The following is a 16,161-nucleotide window of genomic DNA, read 5'->3' on the forward strand; positions in this document are numbered from 1 at the left end:
AATTACATGTAGAAGAAATTACAATACAAATTAGAGCGAATCAAGATCGAATGTGGAATTTATCAATAAATAACTAACAACTATGGAAAATTACTTGTACAATAATCATGAGGAATTTAAAATACATCAGAGAACAATTCAGGAAAAAATTGCAGAATTAATTAGAATATTCGTTGATAGAAAATATGCCAGACGTATCCGAAAGAAGGGAAGAAAACCAAAACGAAACGAAATTATATAAGTTCTCCATTCTCATGGATGGTACGAGGTGAACCGCCTCTAATTGTTTTTCTATGTCCAGACCAGTCGTTAACCTGTTTCTCGGGGCTATGATTGGTACGGGTTGAACGGAACCAGATAAATGTATAAGCGTGACAAGGAAGATAGGGAGAAAAGTCTTTCGTGTCTCCTGGATGTCGAGCCATTATCGGAGCTATCTCCCGACAACGGTCGACCGAGGGTTTTTAAGAGCGTGGCTGCCTTTATCTGCGAACAAGCTGCAGCTAATGTAGCTACGCGACGAGGTCTCGGCGACCTAACTATGTACTTCCTCCCTTTTTTTTCCTCTCCTCTTTCCCCTTTGCTGTTCTTCTTTTTTATTATTATCTCCGAGTTGACTTCGTAGTCGTTTCGAGACAGCGTGAAGTGTTCAAGAAAGGAGTGGAAAGAAAAGGAAAAAAAGAAACGAGATACATCTTGTTACCGTGGCGTGGACAACGAGGGTCCGAGAGTTTAGATTCAATGGAAAGAAGAAAAAATATATCACGAAAAGATGGTATAAAACTCTAAGATAAATAAAAACAAATTTCCTTAAACTTTTCAATTCATGAATTTGATTCTGAACCGAGTGGCTCAAATAAAGAATTTTAACTATCCTTCGAATTTCCTCTGTGAACTACGTGTTCCAAAAATTAGAATAGTATACAGTCTGGTTCATCTTGAATCAAAACAAAGTGAACAACATTATTGTTTTCTCAAATATCAACTAATTTGTACCAACGTATCAAACTTTAAATTTCTCAAGATTAGAAATATTAAATCGTGTCATTGCCTCAAAACGTCAACATATCCACGTCACCTTTTAATCAACCTTTTAACTAATTAAGTTAAGAATATAGATAGAGTCAAAATGAAAAGGAAAAAGAAGACCACGTTTTTTAAACCATCAACGTACAAATTACAAATATCACGACACATTGTCTACACAAATGGTACGAGTAAACAGAGTCGTGCACAACAGAGAAGATCCGGCCGCATGAGATTCGCTCGACTTCGTGATGCGTGTATGTGCTTGCATTTCTGCGACGGAGTTCACCGCGCATAGTTCCTGTCCCTCTTCCCGCTCAAACAACTGGGATTCCCCGCGGAACGCGCGTTCTGCCGCTCGAAAAGTCACCAGAGCGTGCGCAGTCTTGTAACGCTGGTAGCGAATACCAATATTCGCTCTAGCGACTACGAAACTGGCTGCGGAATCGTATTGTGCGCGTGCTTGCACAATCTTCTCTGCCTCTGCGTACGCATCAGAAATCGCCTCGTACGAATCCTGTACGAGTAACAATCAAAGAGCTATACGTGCGCGTGTGTCTACTGGAAATTATTCGACGGGAAAATATTCGAGCACTATCTTTTCTTGGTTTTAGCGTGTGTGTGTGGAGTAATTAAGCTACTCGAATTTTCATCGAATCACATTTGTCACAGACTACGGTCGTTCCACTGTATTATCTATATATTCCACTACATATCGGAATTGATTCTTTATTTTAGCTTTTAATTTTGTTTCAGTTCTTAATAATAAATATTATTTCGATTATTGATTTGTTGAAACAGCAGTATAAATAAATATCGAAGAAGCGCAAGACTCAGATTATGTCCGAAGGGTTACTATAACTGTAAAATAAACGGTATCTTGCTTTTGAGACTGCGATGGAAACTAATTCATTACATTTATCGCTCTTGTGGATAAAATATATCGAATCACGCTTGAGTATTTTATTTATAAAGATTGTTGTTGTAAATTGCTGCGTGGACCTTTAAAACGACAATTATACACACCCTATCTTAATTTATAAAGGTGATTTTATTTATGATATCGTCAACGAGCTTTAGATTAAAATTATCGATTCGTACGATTGTTTTTACTCTAACACAGTTAAAACAATCCTTTGACATAATTACACTTGTTTGTGAATGAACAGAAAATAGGAATTTAAAAACATGACATTATAAAAAAGCGAATAAAGATATGATCGTACACGTGTAAACTATCCGACTTTTCCTTTAAAGATTTACTTCACAACCAAACATATTAATCTCCGACGTCTAACAGTTTTTCCACCGTTTCAAAATAAATGATAAATTCAAAGAGCCGATAAATCCCTCGCGCCCACGTCTAATATTAGAACACGTGCTCCGTCTTTATCTAATCTTGACAAACGCGATCCTTTTACATGGCTTTCCGGATTAATCAAAAGCGATACATCAAGTGCAAAGATCGGACTCAATAACACTATCGAATACGTGTTAACACGTAAGAACCCGTACCCTTAGTCGTATAACCTAGGCACGTAGAGAACAGAGAGTGCTACAGGTACACGTATATAACGTTGTTCGCCGGTGAGGAGCGAAAGAAGCATACGAAGCTTCCGAAAAGGAAACGGCGGTGCAAGTAAGACGCTGTAAAGTGCAAGAAGGAAAGGCGAAGAAGCGAGGGAAGGAGACAAGGTAGCCACAGATGGGATCGAGCCGGTAGTATACGGTAGCCCCCATGTATATCATTAACCTCATCCTCGTTTTTCGCCTCCTCCTCGTATACCCTGTTCCATCGCTGCCACCTTCTCCACCTTCGTGTGGCGAGCGTAGGTCTCGACGGCCCGATGAAACAGGAATATCCTGTCTCCCTCCCGCGGCAGTCACGCACCAGCCCGATGTCTCTGTCTTCGAAACGATCTTCCCTCTCGTTTCGATCCCCGTGCCCGTGCGCTATTCTCGTCTCTCTCGCTCCAGTGACCATTCTCGTTCGAGCGGTTTCACTCCTTCGTTCCTCTACGAAGCTCTCGACTGCTCTCATTCCCGCAACAGTGAAGTATATAATTCTATCCTGCTTCGTCGGCGACGCTCACCGATTTTCCGTCTCAGTTAGCCTGCTGGCTGCTGGTAGCGAGCGAGCCAGCGTGCACAAACGAGTAATTAACTATCTCCGTGTGGGACACGTGTTCCCACCATGCTCTCCCTTCTCTCTCCCCATTCATCGAGCCACGTCCCGGCGCTTTCTCCGTCTCTGGCCAACACGGAGTCTCGTTCGTCACGCTGTCTCGCTCTCGGACACGCTGTCCCCGAGCCATTCTGTTTGCACACACGCTCTTATGTTAATTCAGCTTAACGCCCCAAAGCCCTCGAGGGTCGCGGCTCGCTTCCAAAAATTACGACCGATCACGAAGAGGGACCCCCGAGGTGGTCACGGACGACCTCGTGGAAAATAATAGGGACCCCTTCTGTGTTGTTCAGTTGGGGAGGGGGGAAAGGGAGATGCTCAGTGAGGGTCGTTTACGGTTAGGGCTCCCAACGATTGTCGTTGGAATACTTGATGAGTGGTATATAGTATATACCAAGGACTGGATTAGCCAGGCCCTCGGCATTTACGTGTGACCTGACACGACGACCGTAAACAGGAATTTGATAATCCGATAGCGTGAACTACGAGTGGATAACTTCGATCCGGTTGGGTCACATTTAGCCAGCCACTTCTCGTCTTTCCTAGATTTTTTCAGCATTAACCAAGCTTAAAACAACTCTCTGCAAACTAACAAACAGAATTTCTAATCGCGATCGTACGTTTCTTTTTTCTTTTTCTTTCTCTTTTTTTTTTCTTTATGCAAAAACCGCTACAACGGTTCGTTGTCTATCTGCGTGAAACGTTTTTCCTCTTTCCTTTTTCTGCTTTGCACGAGAGAAGAACACGTGCTATGCAGATTAGTTCTAGAAACTCGAGCCACTGAAGTGGAACGTGACAATTTATTTTCAACGAGCCGATATAACGATGAATTAACACGAATACGATTCAATTATGCAATGGAAAGCGGCACAGACTTAATCGATATTCAATCGACTGATAAAAGCCGGAGAAACGGAGATAGAGATGGACGATGATACGTAGAAGCAAAGACGAAGATAGAGGATGAGTTCACGGTGAGGAAGGCTGGTAATATATCCGATTCGTTTGACATCGATGATACGGAACTGTATTGAAAATGAGCTTATCCAAGGCTTCCTGTATTTTATTATACAATAGACGACGAAGGTATTTCGACATTAACCGTGGAAAACTCTTTGAAATATCATTAACACTACAATTAGTCACGAGTATCATAATTATTATTATTTACGTTTCAAGATTATCACAAGTTTACGATACGGACAGCGCGTCTGCTATTTTTGAAAACTTTTCCACATTGTCACATTATAAGGTTTACAACTCGGATCACGTTTACGACTTAATTACCATTTTAAGTGCTGGATGGATCCACTTAATAGCAAACAACGTTTCACAAACTTCGACACCAAGGACTCGGCAGTAGACCACAGGACGATGAGACTAATGGGACGTTAAGCTGCGCACATGACGCACAACTTGCGAGACGCGCACATTTCGACGGTCACACGATTGGACAGACATACACATTCCCACGTCACAAAATACGTTGACGAAAACACACTCCCTAGATTGACTCCTAGACTATAAACACCTATATATAGACTATAAACAAGAGACTTACAAATCACAATCATACTAAGATTTCAAAATTACCATCATACTAATTTTAAATAAAAATTTAACAAAATCGCAATCATACTAGAATTCTTTAATCAACCTTCCACTTTGTGCATTAATAAGATCCAAGGTTCGCGACTCACTGGACAGTTACAATTTAATTGATTGCTAAATAGTGGAGAGCGGACAGAACCAATCTAAAGATGTATATAGAAGTTATCAGATACTTACTACAACATGTGTGTTTGCTAAAATATTAATATGCAATGTGAATGATCATCATAAACGTATAATTAATGCTAACGGGAAGTGCCACTAAATATTCCAAGGTTTATTAATATTCACTTGATAAATTGAAAAATGCAGAAGAGTAATAATATTACGAAGCCTGTTTTTTAAATTTACTTTAGAACTTATGAAAGCAAGATATCAGTTTCTTGAGAACCGAATCTTAATTGTGTAGTCATACAATGAAATTTAGATGTAAATGAGAAACGAAGAGAAACTCAAACATCGTGTAATTTCCGTATATAAATATTCGTATTTGTTTCAAACTTTTCCGATATGATCATAGTAGTCGTATTATCTTGTACCTCATACATTACCCCTTCCATAACGCGTATAATATATTCAGAAAAGATGTTTACAAGTATTCAAATACACATTTCCATGAATTACCATATGTTTTTCTATTCGTGACAAACCGCGAGTTTTTCCAGCTCGAGTTTTCCTCGTCAATTTTCTACAATCACAAATGGTAAGATGATTGGTCGAAGACAATGGAACTGGCGTCGTTCGGTCGCGACCTCTTTTTATATATACTTTGTTCCTTTTAACATTGCCGGTGAAACCAACACTCAAGAGATCGTAAAATAGCTGTTAGACTATTTGTTCCATTGCCTTGAAATAACGACTGTTTCGAAAATTTAATCCGGTATCGTTTAACGGCGAACATTACAACTTACATAAGCAGACTCCTTGAAGTTAAAAGGCGTTATGTTTCTTTCAGGTGACTCCTTCCGCTGTGGGAAATTCTCGATATACAATATTTATTTTACCTATAACGGGGCGCCAGCACAAGCAAACTGACAGAGATTCAAGGGGATAAGGACTCGAGATCTCGGCCAAGCACGACAAAGACATTTCTAACCCTGCACTTTAATTGCTGTGCCAATTGCACCTTAATTAATTATTGATCAAATAAACGATAAATGTACAAATGTACCAACGATAAAAATACATAATAACTCTTATTAAGCAGCGTTATAGCGTTATAATGAGAATCAGATTTGCAGCAAATGTAGTTACCAAAAAAAATTGTTCGTAACATGATTCAACGTCAATAAGGTATCTGCAAAGAAAACATTCCCAAAAACCACAAAAACATCCAGCTACATTGCAAGCTATATACGAGCTACACTCAGCCACGAGAATACCTATAGGATTGTTTTTATGATCTCGATCGTGTGCATATCTGGATAGACTCGTAACAGAAGTAACAGAACAACAATACGAATGTTGTCCAGCGAGTTTCAGGCCAGCCAGTGTCACTGTCCTGCGCCTAAAAGAAACTGATTAGTATCCGTGTGCGCTAGTCGAACGCAAATATTTGGACGTTTCTCTTTTCCTTCGTTCCACGGCCGTCTGTAGATGGTATCCATGACGACGTGGCCTAAGAGATACGTCAGAGTGAACGACGACCGGGAACAGAAGGAGATGGAGAAGGAGCGTGCACCAGGCCCGACGAACGTCCGACAAATATTTGCATAGCGTGGTGGGTTTGCGGAAAACCAGTGTGCCGCCGACCGGATAGACGTATTCGGAAAGAATATCCTTGTGTAGACGCGTATATACACGGTGATCCAGAGAGAACGGCTCGAGTAATTTTGAGGTACACGGTAATTGTAAAATCGAGAGAAGAAATTATAGCCGACCAGAAATTAAAAATTAATTAATCAAAATATCCCAAATCATTTTTACAAATAAGTTTTACTTTTACTGCGTTCGATGTCGCTTTGAGTTGACACGATTGTCTTAGCTAGGTATCGCTTTTATCTACTAAAGGATTTTATCGTACTAAAAAATCAGAAAATTATAGGGAATATTTCGTAATAATTTAAGTCAAACACATACGTAGAGTTTTACGATACAGAGACAGATAATTATTTGTCTATGAAAATTATTTGTCAGCATACGTATAACATTTTTAAGTAATGAAAATTGAATCCGCAATGAAAAATGAATTTAAACATAAGGACGTAAAACAATTTTATAAAGTAATGAAAGAAGCTTTAAATAAATACCTATGCTATTTTACTTTACTTTATCTCTTTCAAAGTTAATTTTTGAATTTCTATGCTAATTCAACATTTTCATTTCAGGCACCGTATACACCTAAATTGCTTCGCTCTTTTTTTTCCAGATCACCCTATGTATGTATATAAGTGAACGAGCAGTGGTTGAAAATTCACGAGAGTGTCGTTCGAGGATATCGCTAGAAAAACGTTCAGACAGTTTTCGTGGCTGGACGCTATTCGTGGTCTTGAAACGCGGTGCAAGGAAGAAAATCCCTAGAGTATTTCGTTTTAGGTTCTTCGCAAAATCACCGACAATAAAAAGATTTTCACTTGTAGAGAGTTATAGGTGTTACGGGCAAAATCCTGTCAGTGCCACGTTTTAACTACCAGCACAAGCTGTTTTCTCTTTACTTTTATGTTATGAGTTAAGTCTATGGGTAGAATTGGTCATATTAGTTTAAAAATATTAGTTTAGAGTATGTTGAATGGTTTAGAGAGAGGAAGTTAATTTTAGAGTACACAATTGGTGTCGAAACAAGATCCTTTTTTTAAAAGTATACTTTAATACATTATGAGTGCAATTTCGGGCAATTAGAGAAAATATTACAATTAATTAAAAAGTTTCTGTGACTCGAAAACTACGAATATAATAGCTATAAATAGACTGAGCTAATGCCACGCTAATCTTAGAATAATGAAACATAGTAGTACAGCGATAAATGCGAATAAAGTAATATTCATAAGATATAAATCTACGGATGGATAAAAAGTGAAAGATACTTGAATAATTTAGTATTACAAAATTTATCTCGAGAAAATGTCCACTCGATCAATCAGAAGAAATATACAACCTAAGTACAGTTAAATCTTTCCGATCAATGAAAATTGCATTCACGATATCGATAATTCCTAAAATGATCAATGTGTTTTCAAATCTCTAAGAAGAGTTGTAAAACGTTATCGATAAATTAACCACTGCTTCCGTTTTGAATAACGACTGGCAAATCTAATATGTCGTGCGATAGAAGTCAAAATCACCATTCTGTACTAAAAAAAAAAAGTAGGAAATTTATCGCCATTATTCGGAGTAGCAATATCTTATAAACGGTTCGCTTTAAACTTGTATTATTCAGCACTTTAAATTCGGTCTGAAGCATGTCACGAAGCCATAATAGTTATTTTAAAATCCTCGTGATTATTAATCAGAAAAATTCCATTTAGTTCCTCTAATGAATTTGCCAATAGTTGTATAACATTTTACATTCTCATCCATTTATTTCAGATATATTACCTATCAAAACAAATGAAAATATCAGGAATATAAAAATCGGAATATCTAAACAAAACCATAAGAATTTCAATCTGGAATTTTTCTCCTCCAAATATACAATTTTATTAAAAATATTGGAGATATCTGATGCAACAAACGGTTGTATAATATAATACAGATCAATATCAATATTTGACAATTTTTCAAAACCTGAAAACACCTGTACGATCAATTTTCACTATGGAATGTAAACAATATATTTGCCCATGAAGCATCAAATTCAACAAATATCGCAACACGATCACCTATATCTCTATTTAATTTGACCAATATCCTGTCTGATCTTGCACTCTAATAAATACTACAAAAAAGTATAGCCTACAATCGAGCCTGGTGAATGAGTCACCAAAGCCAATCACCTATTCGAACTCCTTTAGAATCACGTTCCCGAATCGTCCATGAAGGCCGTGGCATTTTTCGTGGCATCGATGCCGGTGCAGGATAATAACCCCCCGCGGTGAGAAATTACAGAGTCCCAAAGCGCCAGGATTAAAGGACGAAAAAGTGTACGGGAGAGAGGTGCGCGATCGTGGATATGCGATCGATATTACAGATCTGTGCGTGCCGCCAGCAGCGATAAGTAATACTATATAGCCGATTGTATGGACTTGCGGAGAGAGAAAGAGAGGCCCGCGAGCAATTTTACGCGGGGCAGAAGGTGCGGGGAGGGTAGAGGCGAGGAGAGAAATGTCTGCAGTCACGGAAGAGGAGTCATGGAAACGCGAAACGCTCCGATGTGCGGCAGCGTGATGTAGCAGAGCCAGGGAGCAGCGTACGCAGGCTCAAAGAGGGGGGAACACGACAAACTGCCAAGCCTAATGCCAATTAGTGCCATTCTCCTGTACGAGCAAGTCCGAGGGGACTTGAAGAGGCTTCCTCGGACTTTCTTTTTCCCCCTATCCACCTTCCAGCGAGGTTTACAAAGCGGTTAGGCGTATTTATCGCGCTGTATACATGCAAAACGTGTACACACGTGATCGTTCGCGTGGTGACTATATGTATATTCATGCGCATGTGTATAGGTACGCCACGGTATCCGTCGCTCCTTGCCAAGTGCCTGCACGCATTATTCGTGGCGAACGTGCACGAAATACTTATGCACTCGCACATTCCTCTCGAAATACACATATACGCGCCTTCTTCATCAGTGATATATACGTGTGTCTATGGATATAGGTGCACGCATACATTCGAGCATAGGCAAGTATGGGCACAACGTTTTTTCCCTTTTTTCCTCGAGGATAGTTCGATTTATAAAGCCGTGACTAACGAGCCGTGAAAATCGCGAGCGGTCCTCCGTATCGAATGCGCGATGTTCCCCTCCCCCCGGACGTGTTCCCATCGCTCTCTACATTCTTTTTTGCCAGCCACGGGGGAAGAAGTTATTAGTGACGCGAATCCGGTTAATTGCACGTGTAATCTATCACAAGACCGATTATCGCAGCCATAGATGTTATGAATAATTAAGGCTGAGCTGAAAAGACGTTGCGTGCAACGATGATAAAGCGTTGATGGGTGTAAACACGATTCGAGGAATCGTTAGCCATTACCGGAGGAACGATGGAGAAATTCGTAGTCTCGATCGAAACGCTTGCTTAACGAGTGTTCGAACTGTGCTATTTGAAAGGAATCGCCACTTTGCCAGCCACTTCATCGCGAGGTTAATACTAGAAGCGATTCAGCTTCAGAGACGGAAGATTAAGCGGTGAGGAAACGATCGAGGAATATATACTGGCACGAGATTGCCCGGACCACGTACGAAACGGTAGAACTCTCCTTTCGAAGGAGTTAAAAGGAGAAGTGAAAGATGGTGGAGGTAATTCGAGAGTTATTTAAACGAGCACCGAACAGAGAAGAGGGGTCCTGGTGGAAGCAGAGTTCCATTCCACTTGAAAACGCATGCAGACGTAAACACAATCGCTCCGGCACAATGGATTATGTTCCGAACACTCGAGGAACCCTTGTAGCACGGTTGAAACGGGCAGTGTCTGAGAAAGCTCGACGAGGATAGAACGAACCCCCAGCTTTACCAGTTCACCAGAGCTATCTATAGAGGGCACGGCCGAAAGATAAATAATTGCCTGAAAAGCGTTGCCGGAAGACAAACAGACGAGGCACGAATGTCTCGCCGAAACGCGAAAGAAAAGATCCAACCCTTCTCGTGCGTGTAAGCCATCACTACTGTCATAATGCAAACAAATTTACTCGATGGGAAATATTTATTGACCACGAGATACGGCGGACGTTTACATATTTCCATCTGCCCGCAACGGTATGAGCATTTTGAAATCGCGAGCACTTCGGTCTGGCAGCAAAGCCGGAAGTGTATACTCTTCACGGTACGTTGTTATCATCGATTCGATTCGGTTGAAGATTTTCATCGCATGTTTCGCAAACTATCGAACGACGGCAAGAAATTTCTATCCTTCGTTACCTTTGCAATTTATAAGACATTTTTCATGAGTTCGTAAATTATAAAACATCGATGTGAGCGGAGGATTCGAATGGTTCTGAAAAGGACGAGCGCACGAGAACAATTGTAAAGCAATAAAGAAGAAACGAGCTTTTGCTGTGGGATTTCTCGAGTAGGATGTTCCTTGTTGAAACAGAAGACGGAACTGGAGGGGTGGCAAAGTAACCACGAGGGTCCATAGGTAAAGCACTCCACACAGCTCTTCTCTTCTCCTTTGCACTCCCAGTGGACCAATTTACGGCACCCTGAGGACTCGGGTATTACGCTTCACGCTCGGGGGTTCGTTTCTGGCCATTGTTGCGCCAGTCAGGGGGATTATTTCGGCAGAGACGAGGGATGCTTTCCCAGTTGCAGTTGTTCGTCTCTTTCGCTCGGCTACCCTCGGATTATACGTCCCTCCCCTCAAGCACCTGCAACCAAGCTAAGCTAAACTGTCTCGTCCGATCTACTTTTTTTTCGGAAGTGAGGAAGTAAAGATATAAAAAGAAGCACGAGAGAAGATCCACGGCTATCTTCGCTGATTAATTCGCCTCCGATATCGGAAAGAAAACCATTTAACGTAATAAGCTACTTCAGCCAGAGTTCAGATCTCTGTATTCCCTCTGCCCCCGGGTACGGTCGACTATCGAGAGACCCATTAAAAACTCTTACAAATAGCAATTATAAACGGGAAGCCGGCGATAAAGGGCGTTCGTCCATTTAATTATCTCAGCCTTATTGAAGAGAAAACTAGGCGAGCGTGCACGAGCAAATCAAATCGTTTTATCGGTATCCGTTCCATGAACCTTAACAGTACGATTCTCGTATCGACGAAGAATCGTCTTTTTACGTTCTCTAAAAGTTCTTATCGGAAACGAGCCGTCTGCGTTATTCTTCTTCCACTTCTTCCTCTTCCCTTCTTTTCTTTTTTCACCCTTTGTTTTACTGCACTTCGATACGCTCTCCCCTCTGCCCGATACAACGTTCCCTTTTTATCGACAAGATTTTTACGGTCGTACTAGCGCGGTCTCGTGTAGAATAACACGAGAGCGGGCAGCGTAAGTGAATCTCGGGGCGCCAGTTCAGAGAGTAATGGAACAGACAATATGTCGCGTCACATAGGCGAGAGCCGGAGGGGAAAGAAATACGCGCCCCAGGTGCCGAATAAACGTTATAGGAGAATACAATTTGGCTATACTCCATCGAACCCAGTCAGACACGCTGCTCTTTCGTCGATACAGTAGGTCGCGCGAAACGATTTTTTCCGGTCGTCGCGTTCGTTCAACGTGGGTAATTGTATCAACGAGCAAACGCACAGAGGTATATCGAGTCAACGATAGGATCGAACCATTCTGTGTGTATGCGTGAAAAATGACTGATGAAGTAAAACGAGAAGAAAAAAGAGGAAATAAACAAATACATGGTGAAAGGAGATATAAACGTAAAGCAATAACACGGCAGCGATGGGACGAGACAGAAATTAAAACAATCGCTTCCTCCCCTGCTATTCCTCTCTTTCCCCACCGGTGAACAAGAAGCAGCAGCGTGTAATTACCGCGAACGGGAGCACGAGATCGCGATTCCACTCGGTCAGGAAACATATAATGGGAGTATAATGCGTGAAATTTACCGGGCGCATCAGCATAATGGACGACGTGACGCTCAAGATATCACTGTGATTCCATATTTCCGTGCCGACAGCGCAACTCGATTCGCCTCGGCTCGCATGTCCCGGCACGGCGTGCCTCCAACAACGCATTACCATGTGCAGCGTGGCGTCGAACGGCTTCGAAGCTTAAAATCGCCCCGATTATCGTTCCACGCTGCTTACAAAACGTTCCCCTCCCCTGCCATTTACCAAGTCAAATGTCTTTGTTTGTTCCGTGAAATTCGATCGCATTGTTTGCACGTATTTTATTAGATCGATATTATATTATCAGCGAAAAAACGAGACACAAAATCAAAACAAATAATAAAAGGAATGAAAAAAAAAAGATAGACGTATCATATATTCGATTTCATCGAGTTTACAAAAGTTTTTTCATCTGTACGAGTACCGAACCGCGTTTACACAAGCGTCGAGGCAAACGGGCCGATTAAACGCATCAATATTTACCGAATCAGGGCCCGTCGCGAGTGCATATCACGGTTTACAGAAGGTTATGTTCGTCTAATACCATGTATGCACTACTATTTCGTCACCGACGTACCGCTCCCCCTTATCCCATACGTAAAAAAGCGAAGCAAGTATATCTTTCATCCTTATTTCTCGCCAATGTCTGTCTCTCTTTGCTTCTTCACGGCACTCGACATAGAGCCACCTTTTTTCCACAACATTGTCACCGCCTTTCGAGGGATAGCCTCGACTCTTTTGCCAGTACTGTTTTTTTTCCTCCCTCCGGTCTTCTTTTTTTCTTTGTTCGTTCCCGTTTCATTCTCCGTCTTTCTCTATTCGATGCGTTTCTCACCCTCTTTCCCCCCCCGTTGCTCACCACGTGCTACAATATCGCCGGGCCGCATCCGGTGTAACGCCTGTTATTAGGGATGGGCCAGATGAAGCTTTCATTATTCTATCCGAGGGGTCCCTTTCCATCCGACAACACACCGTTATAATACAAAGTAATGGCTGATTTTTTTGCTTTCGCCTCTAATTATTATGATTATCGATGCCGGGGCAAATATAATGGCAACGGTGAATGATGTAATTTTTTCCTGGCAAACGTACAATGTTACGTCCCCGCATCACCCTAAACGTGAAAATATTGCGTCCACTAGCGTTAATGCGCACGATCGCACGTTTAATCGCATACAACGACATTTCCGCGCTTCTATCGTCGCGCTGGAATAAATGCAATAAACATATCACACGCCGGTACATTCAACGCGCTTACATAAAGTCACGCTATTCCGTTTTTCATTCCCCGACCGTTTATAATATCCTGTTCATCGACCGGCAAGAATTTCACCGACTAAACTTGCCGTGAAACTATGCTTCCACGGTCTACACGTACATACGCGAGCACAATCTCGTCCGATCTTGTACATCGTTATGGTTATGTACTACGACCGAGACGGTTTAATCGTGGCAGCTATTATAAGCCGAACACGAAATCCATAGAGAGGGGACACGCGAAGAAAAAGGAGTTTCGCATAACTGATTCATGGATCTCCGATTCACGGATCAATAGGCTCTCCCCCCTTGCGATGCGATGCGGCGAGACGAAATGGCTTTTACACGGTCCACGGCTAACATCGAATTCGTGACGGGATTTCTGGCCGCGCGCGCAAACACGCTCTCGCCGCGGTCCGATATCTCGAAATCTCGAAACGAGGAGGCAGAGTTACACGTATGTACGCGCGCGATACAGTATATATACTCCCCAAAGGCACGTGTATCCGACACGTACATAACCTATATGGATAACGTACGCGCGAACCATGATAAATGTGTGCACCGCGACGCACGTGACCGTATCAGTGGCAGCGAACTGAGACGCGCAAAGAAACCGCGCACGGATCGGTATTATTATCGCGTGTTCGACCAACGCGGATCAGCCGCCGTTTCTATTTCGATCGAGAGAATGTTTTGACGTGACCACGCCGCTCCCTAGTACACGAGTGTAACAACGACCGCGATCCCGTTCCATAATCGGCTGGCATGCGTTCGCAAAAATTTCAACGCAAGAGAATTCGTAATCCGATCGACGACCGATCGTCGAAAGGCGTTACACTGGTTTCTACGCCACTGAACGTGATCAGAATCGCGCGCAGTACGCGCAGCACAGTACACGTGAAACTCGAACCAAGTGGCTAAGCTGTGCGCGGGTTCCCCTTACGAGGTACAAATCGTTTAAACTGCGTAACAAAGGCGTAACGCGACGAGAATTAAGCCTTCGAAAGGTTTCTCTGAATTTTGGTACATAAGGAAACAAACTATGATAGTTTAATCCGTTATTCCGTTAACAGAATTTTGTTTGTCGTGTGAAACGGTAACAAAAGGCAATGGAAATATGTGTGTATAAATTATTTCAAGGATGTACATACTTAAATAAACATAAGAAAATAAAGGACGTAAAATCGATGCAAAAATTGGTTTACTCACCGGATGCCTAGCAGCAGCGGCGGCAGCCACAGCAGCAGCGTTGATTCCAGCACTGGGATACATGTTTTTTCTATGATTTCAAACTAGTACAAAATACAAACACCTTTATATGTGTTTTTAAAACACGTAAGCGGTATGCTTCATCTCATGCAACACATTAACGACAATAAATAACAACAACAACGATAAACAAAAACACTTCGATTCAAATCGCCCGCGTGGGCTACGAGGACGAGCGAACTTTAGCACGGTTCTGTCCGCGGTTCTGTCGACGCGATTCGATCAAGAAGGTCCCCGCCTCGGATGCACAAAGATGATCCATCGGTGTGTTTGCCATCCGCAACTACCGCATTCTCATCGATAACATGTAACTTCACCTTTGCAAACGACAACTACTCTACTGTCACCACTTATTTCGACCCGCCTTCTACGCTCATCGAGGTTAAACGTGACGCCGACGCCACGAAGAATCCCGTTGGGCACGGAGAGCGTGGCGTGCCCTTTATCCGGTCGGTAAAACAGGGCGAGAACCGCGATAAGAATACGCCGAGTAAAGCTTCCTTTTCTTTCGGATTAAACGAAAGAAGGAAAACTGCTTCTCCTTCCTCTGGTATTCACGGCTTCACTTCCTCAATATTGGAACACCATCACACAGAGACACTACACTTTGCTTGTTTACGACTGAAACAGTGGCCCGCCGCCACACTTTGAGGTTAAGTTTACTAACACTAGCACGCACACGTCTATTCCGTTACTACGCAAGAAAACTCCTCTGGAACCGATACAATAGCGCGTGTGGAAATTAAAAAGCCGGGAAGCGCGCCGATCGGACGAAACCGGCGAACGCAACGTGAAAGCGAAACACGAAATGTTAAACGCACAGACGGACAACAAGAACAAACCTCTCTGTACAACGGCCTCGGAGCGACTGATGGACGAGTAAGTGGTGGGGATGGTATCCCCTCCAAAGCAATCTTTCCCTTCCCCCACCCTGATAGGCCGTTACTCCACAGTTAAACCCGCCAAGCACCCCCTCGAATGTCTCTCCTCGTTCTCGACGCTCGTATTAACCGGCGCGATAGCTCCTTCACAATTAAGTCGCGTTACGTAAGGGTCTCGAAAAGGCGAGCACGAAAATCACGGCTCGTTAAAACATCGGTACGTCCTCCTTCTCTCTCTCTCTCTCTCTCGCTCTTTCCCACTCTCATTTCT

At 42.3% G+C, this 16,161-nt stretch overlaps 1 protein-coding gene across 3 annotated transcripts in view; it reads right to left on the reverse strand.

Moving 5' to 3' along the window:
• The window catches only part of LOC126915740 (protein groucho-like), a 153,519-nt gene extending 137,624 nt beyond the window's left edge, over positions 1-15,895 (reverse strand). For 2 of the 3 annotated variants that reach the window (XM_050720701.1, XM_050720700.1), the window contains exon 1: positions 14,950-15,895. In XM_050720701.1, coding sequence (XP_050576658.1) covers positions 14,950-15,012 — 63 coding nt within the window. In that variant the 5' untranslated portion in view covers positions 15,013-15,895. Of the gene's footprint in view, positions 1-4,498; positions 4,691-14,949 lie in introns of those variants that run through there. The other variant, XM_050720702.1, reaches the window with a different exon arrangement.
• Between the last annotated feature and the right edge of the window lie 266 nt (positions 15,896-16,161).

This window comes from Bombus affinis, chromosome 4 (assembly GCF_024516045.1).
Source record: "Bombus affinis isolate iyBomAffi1 chromosome 4, iyBomAffi1.2, whole genome shotgun sequence".
In the NCBI taxonomy this organism is placed as follows: Eukaryota; Metazoa; Arthropoda; class Insecta; order Hymenoptera; family Apidae; genus Bombus; species Bombus affinis.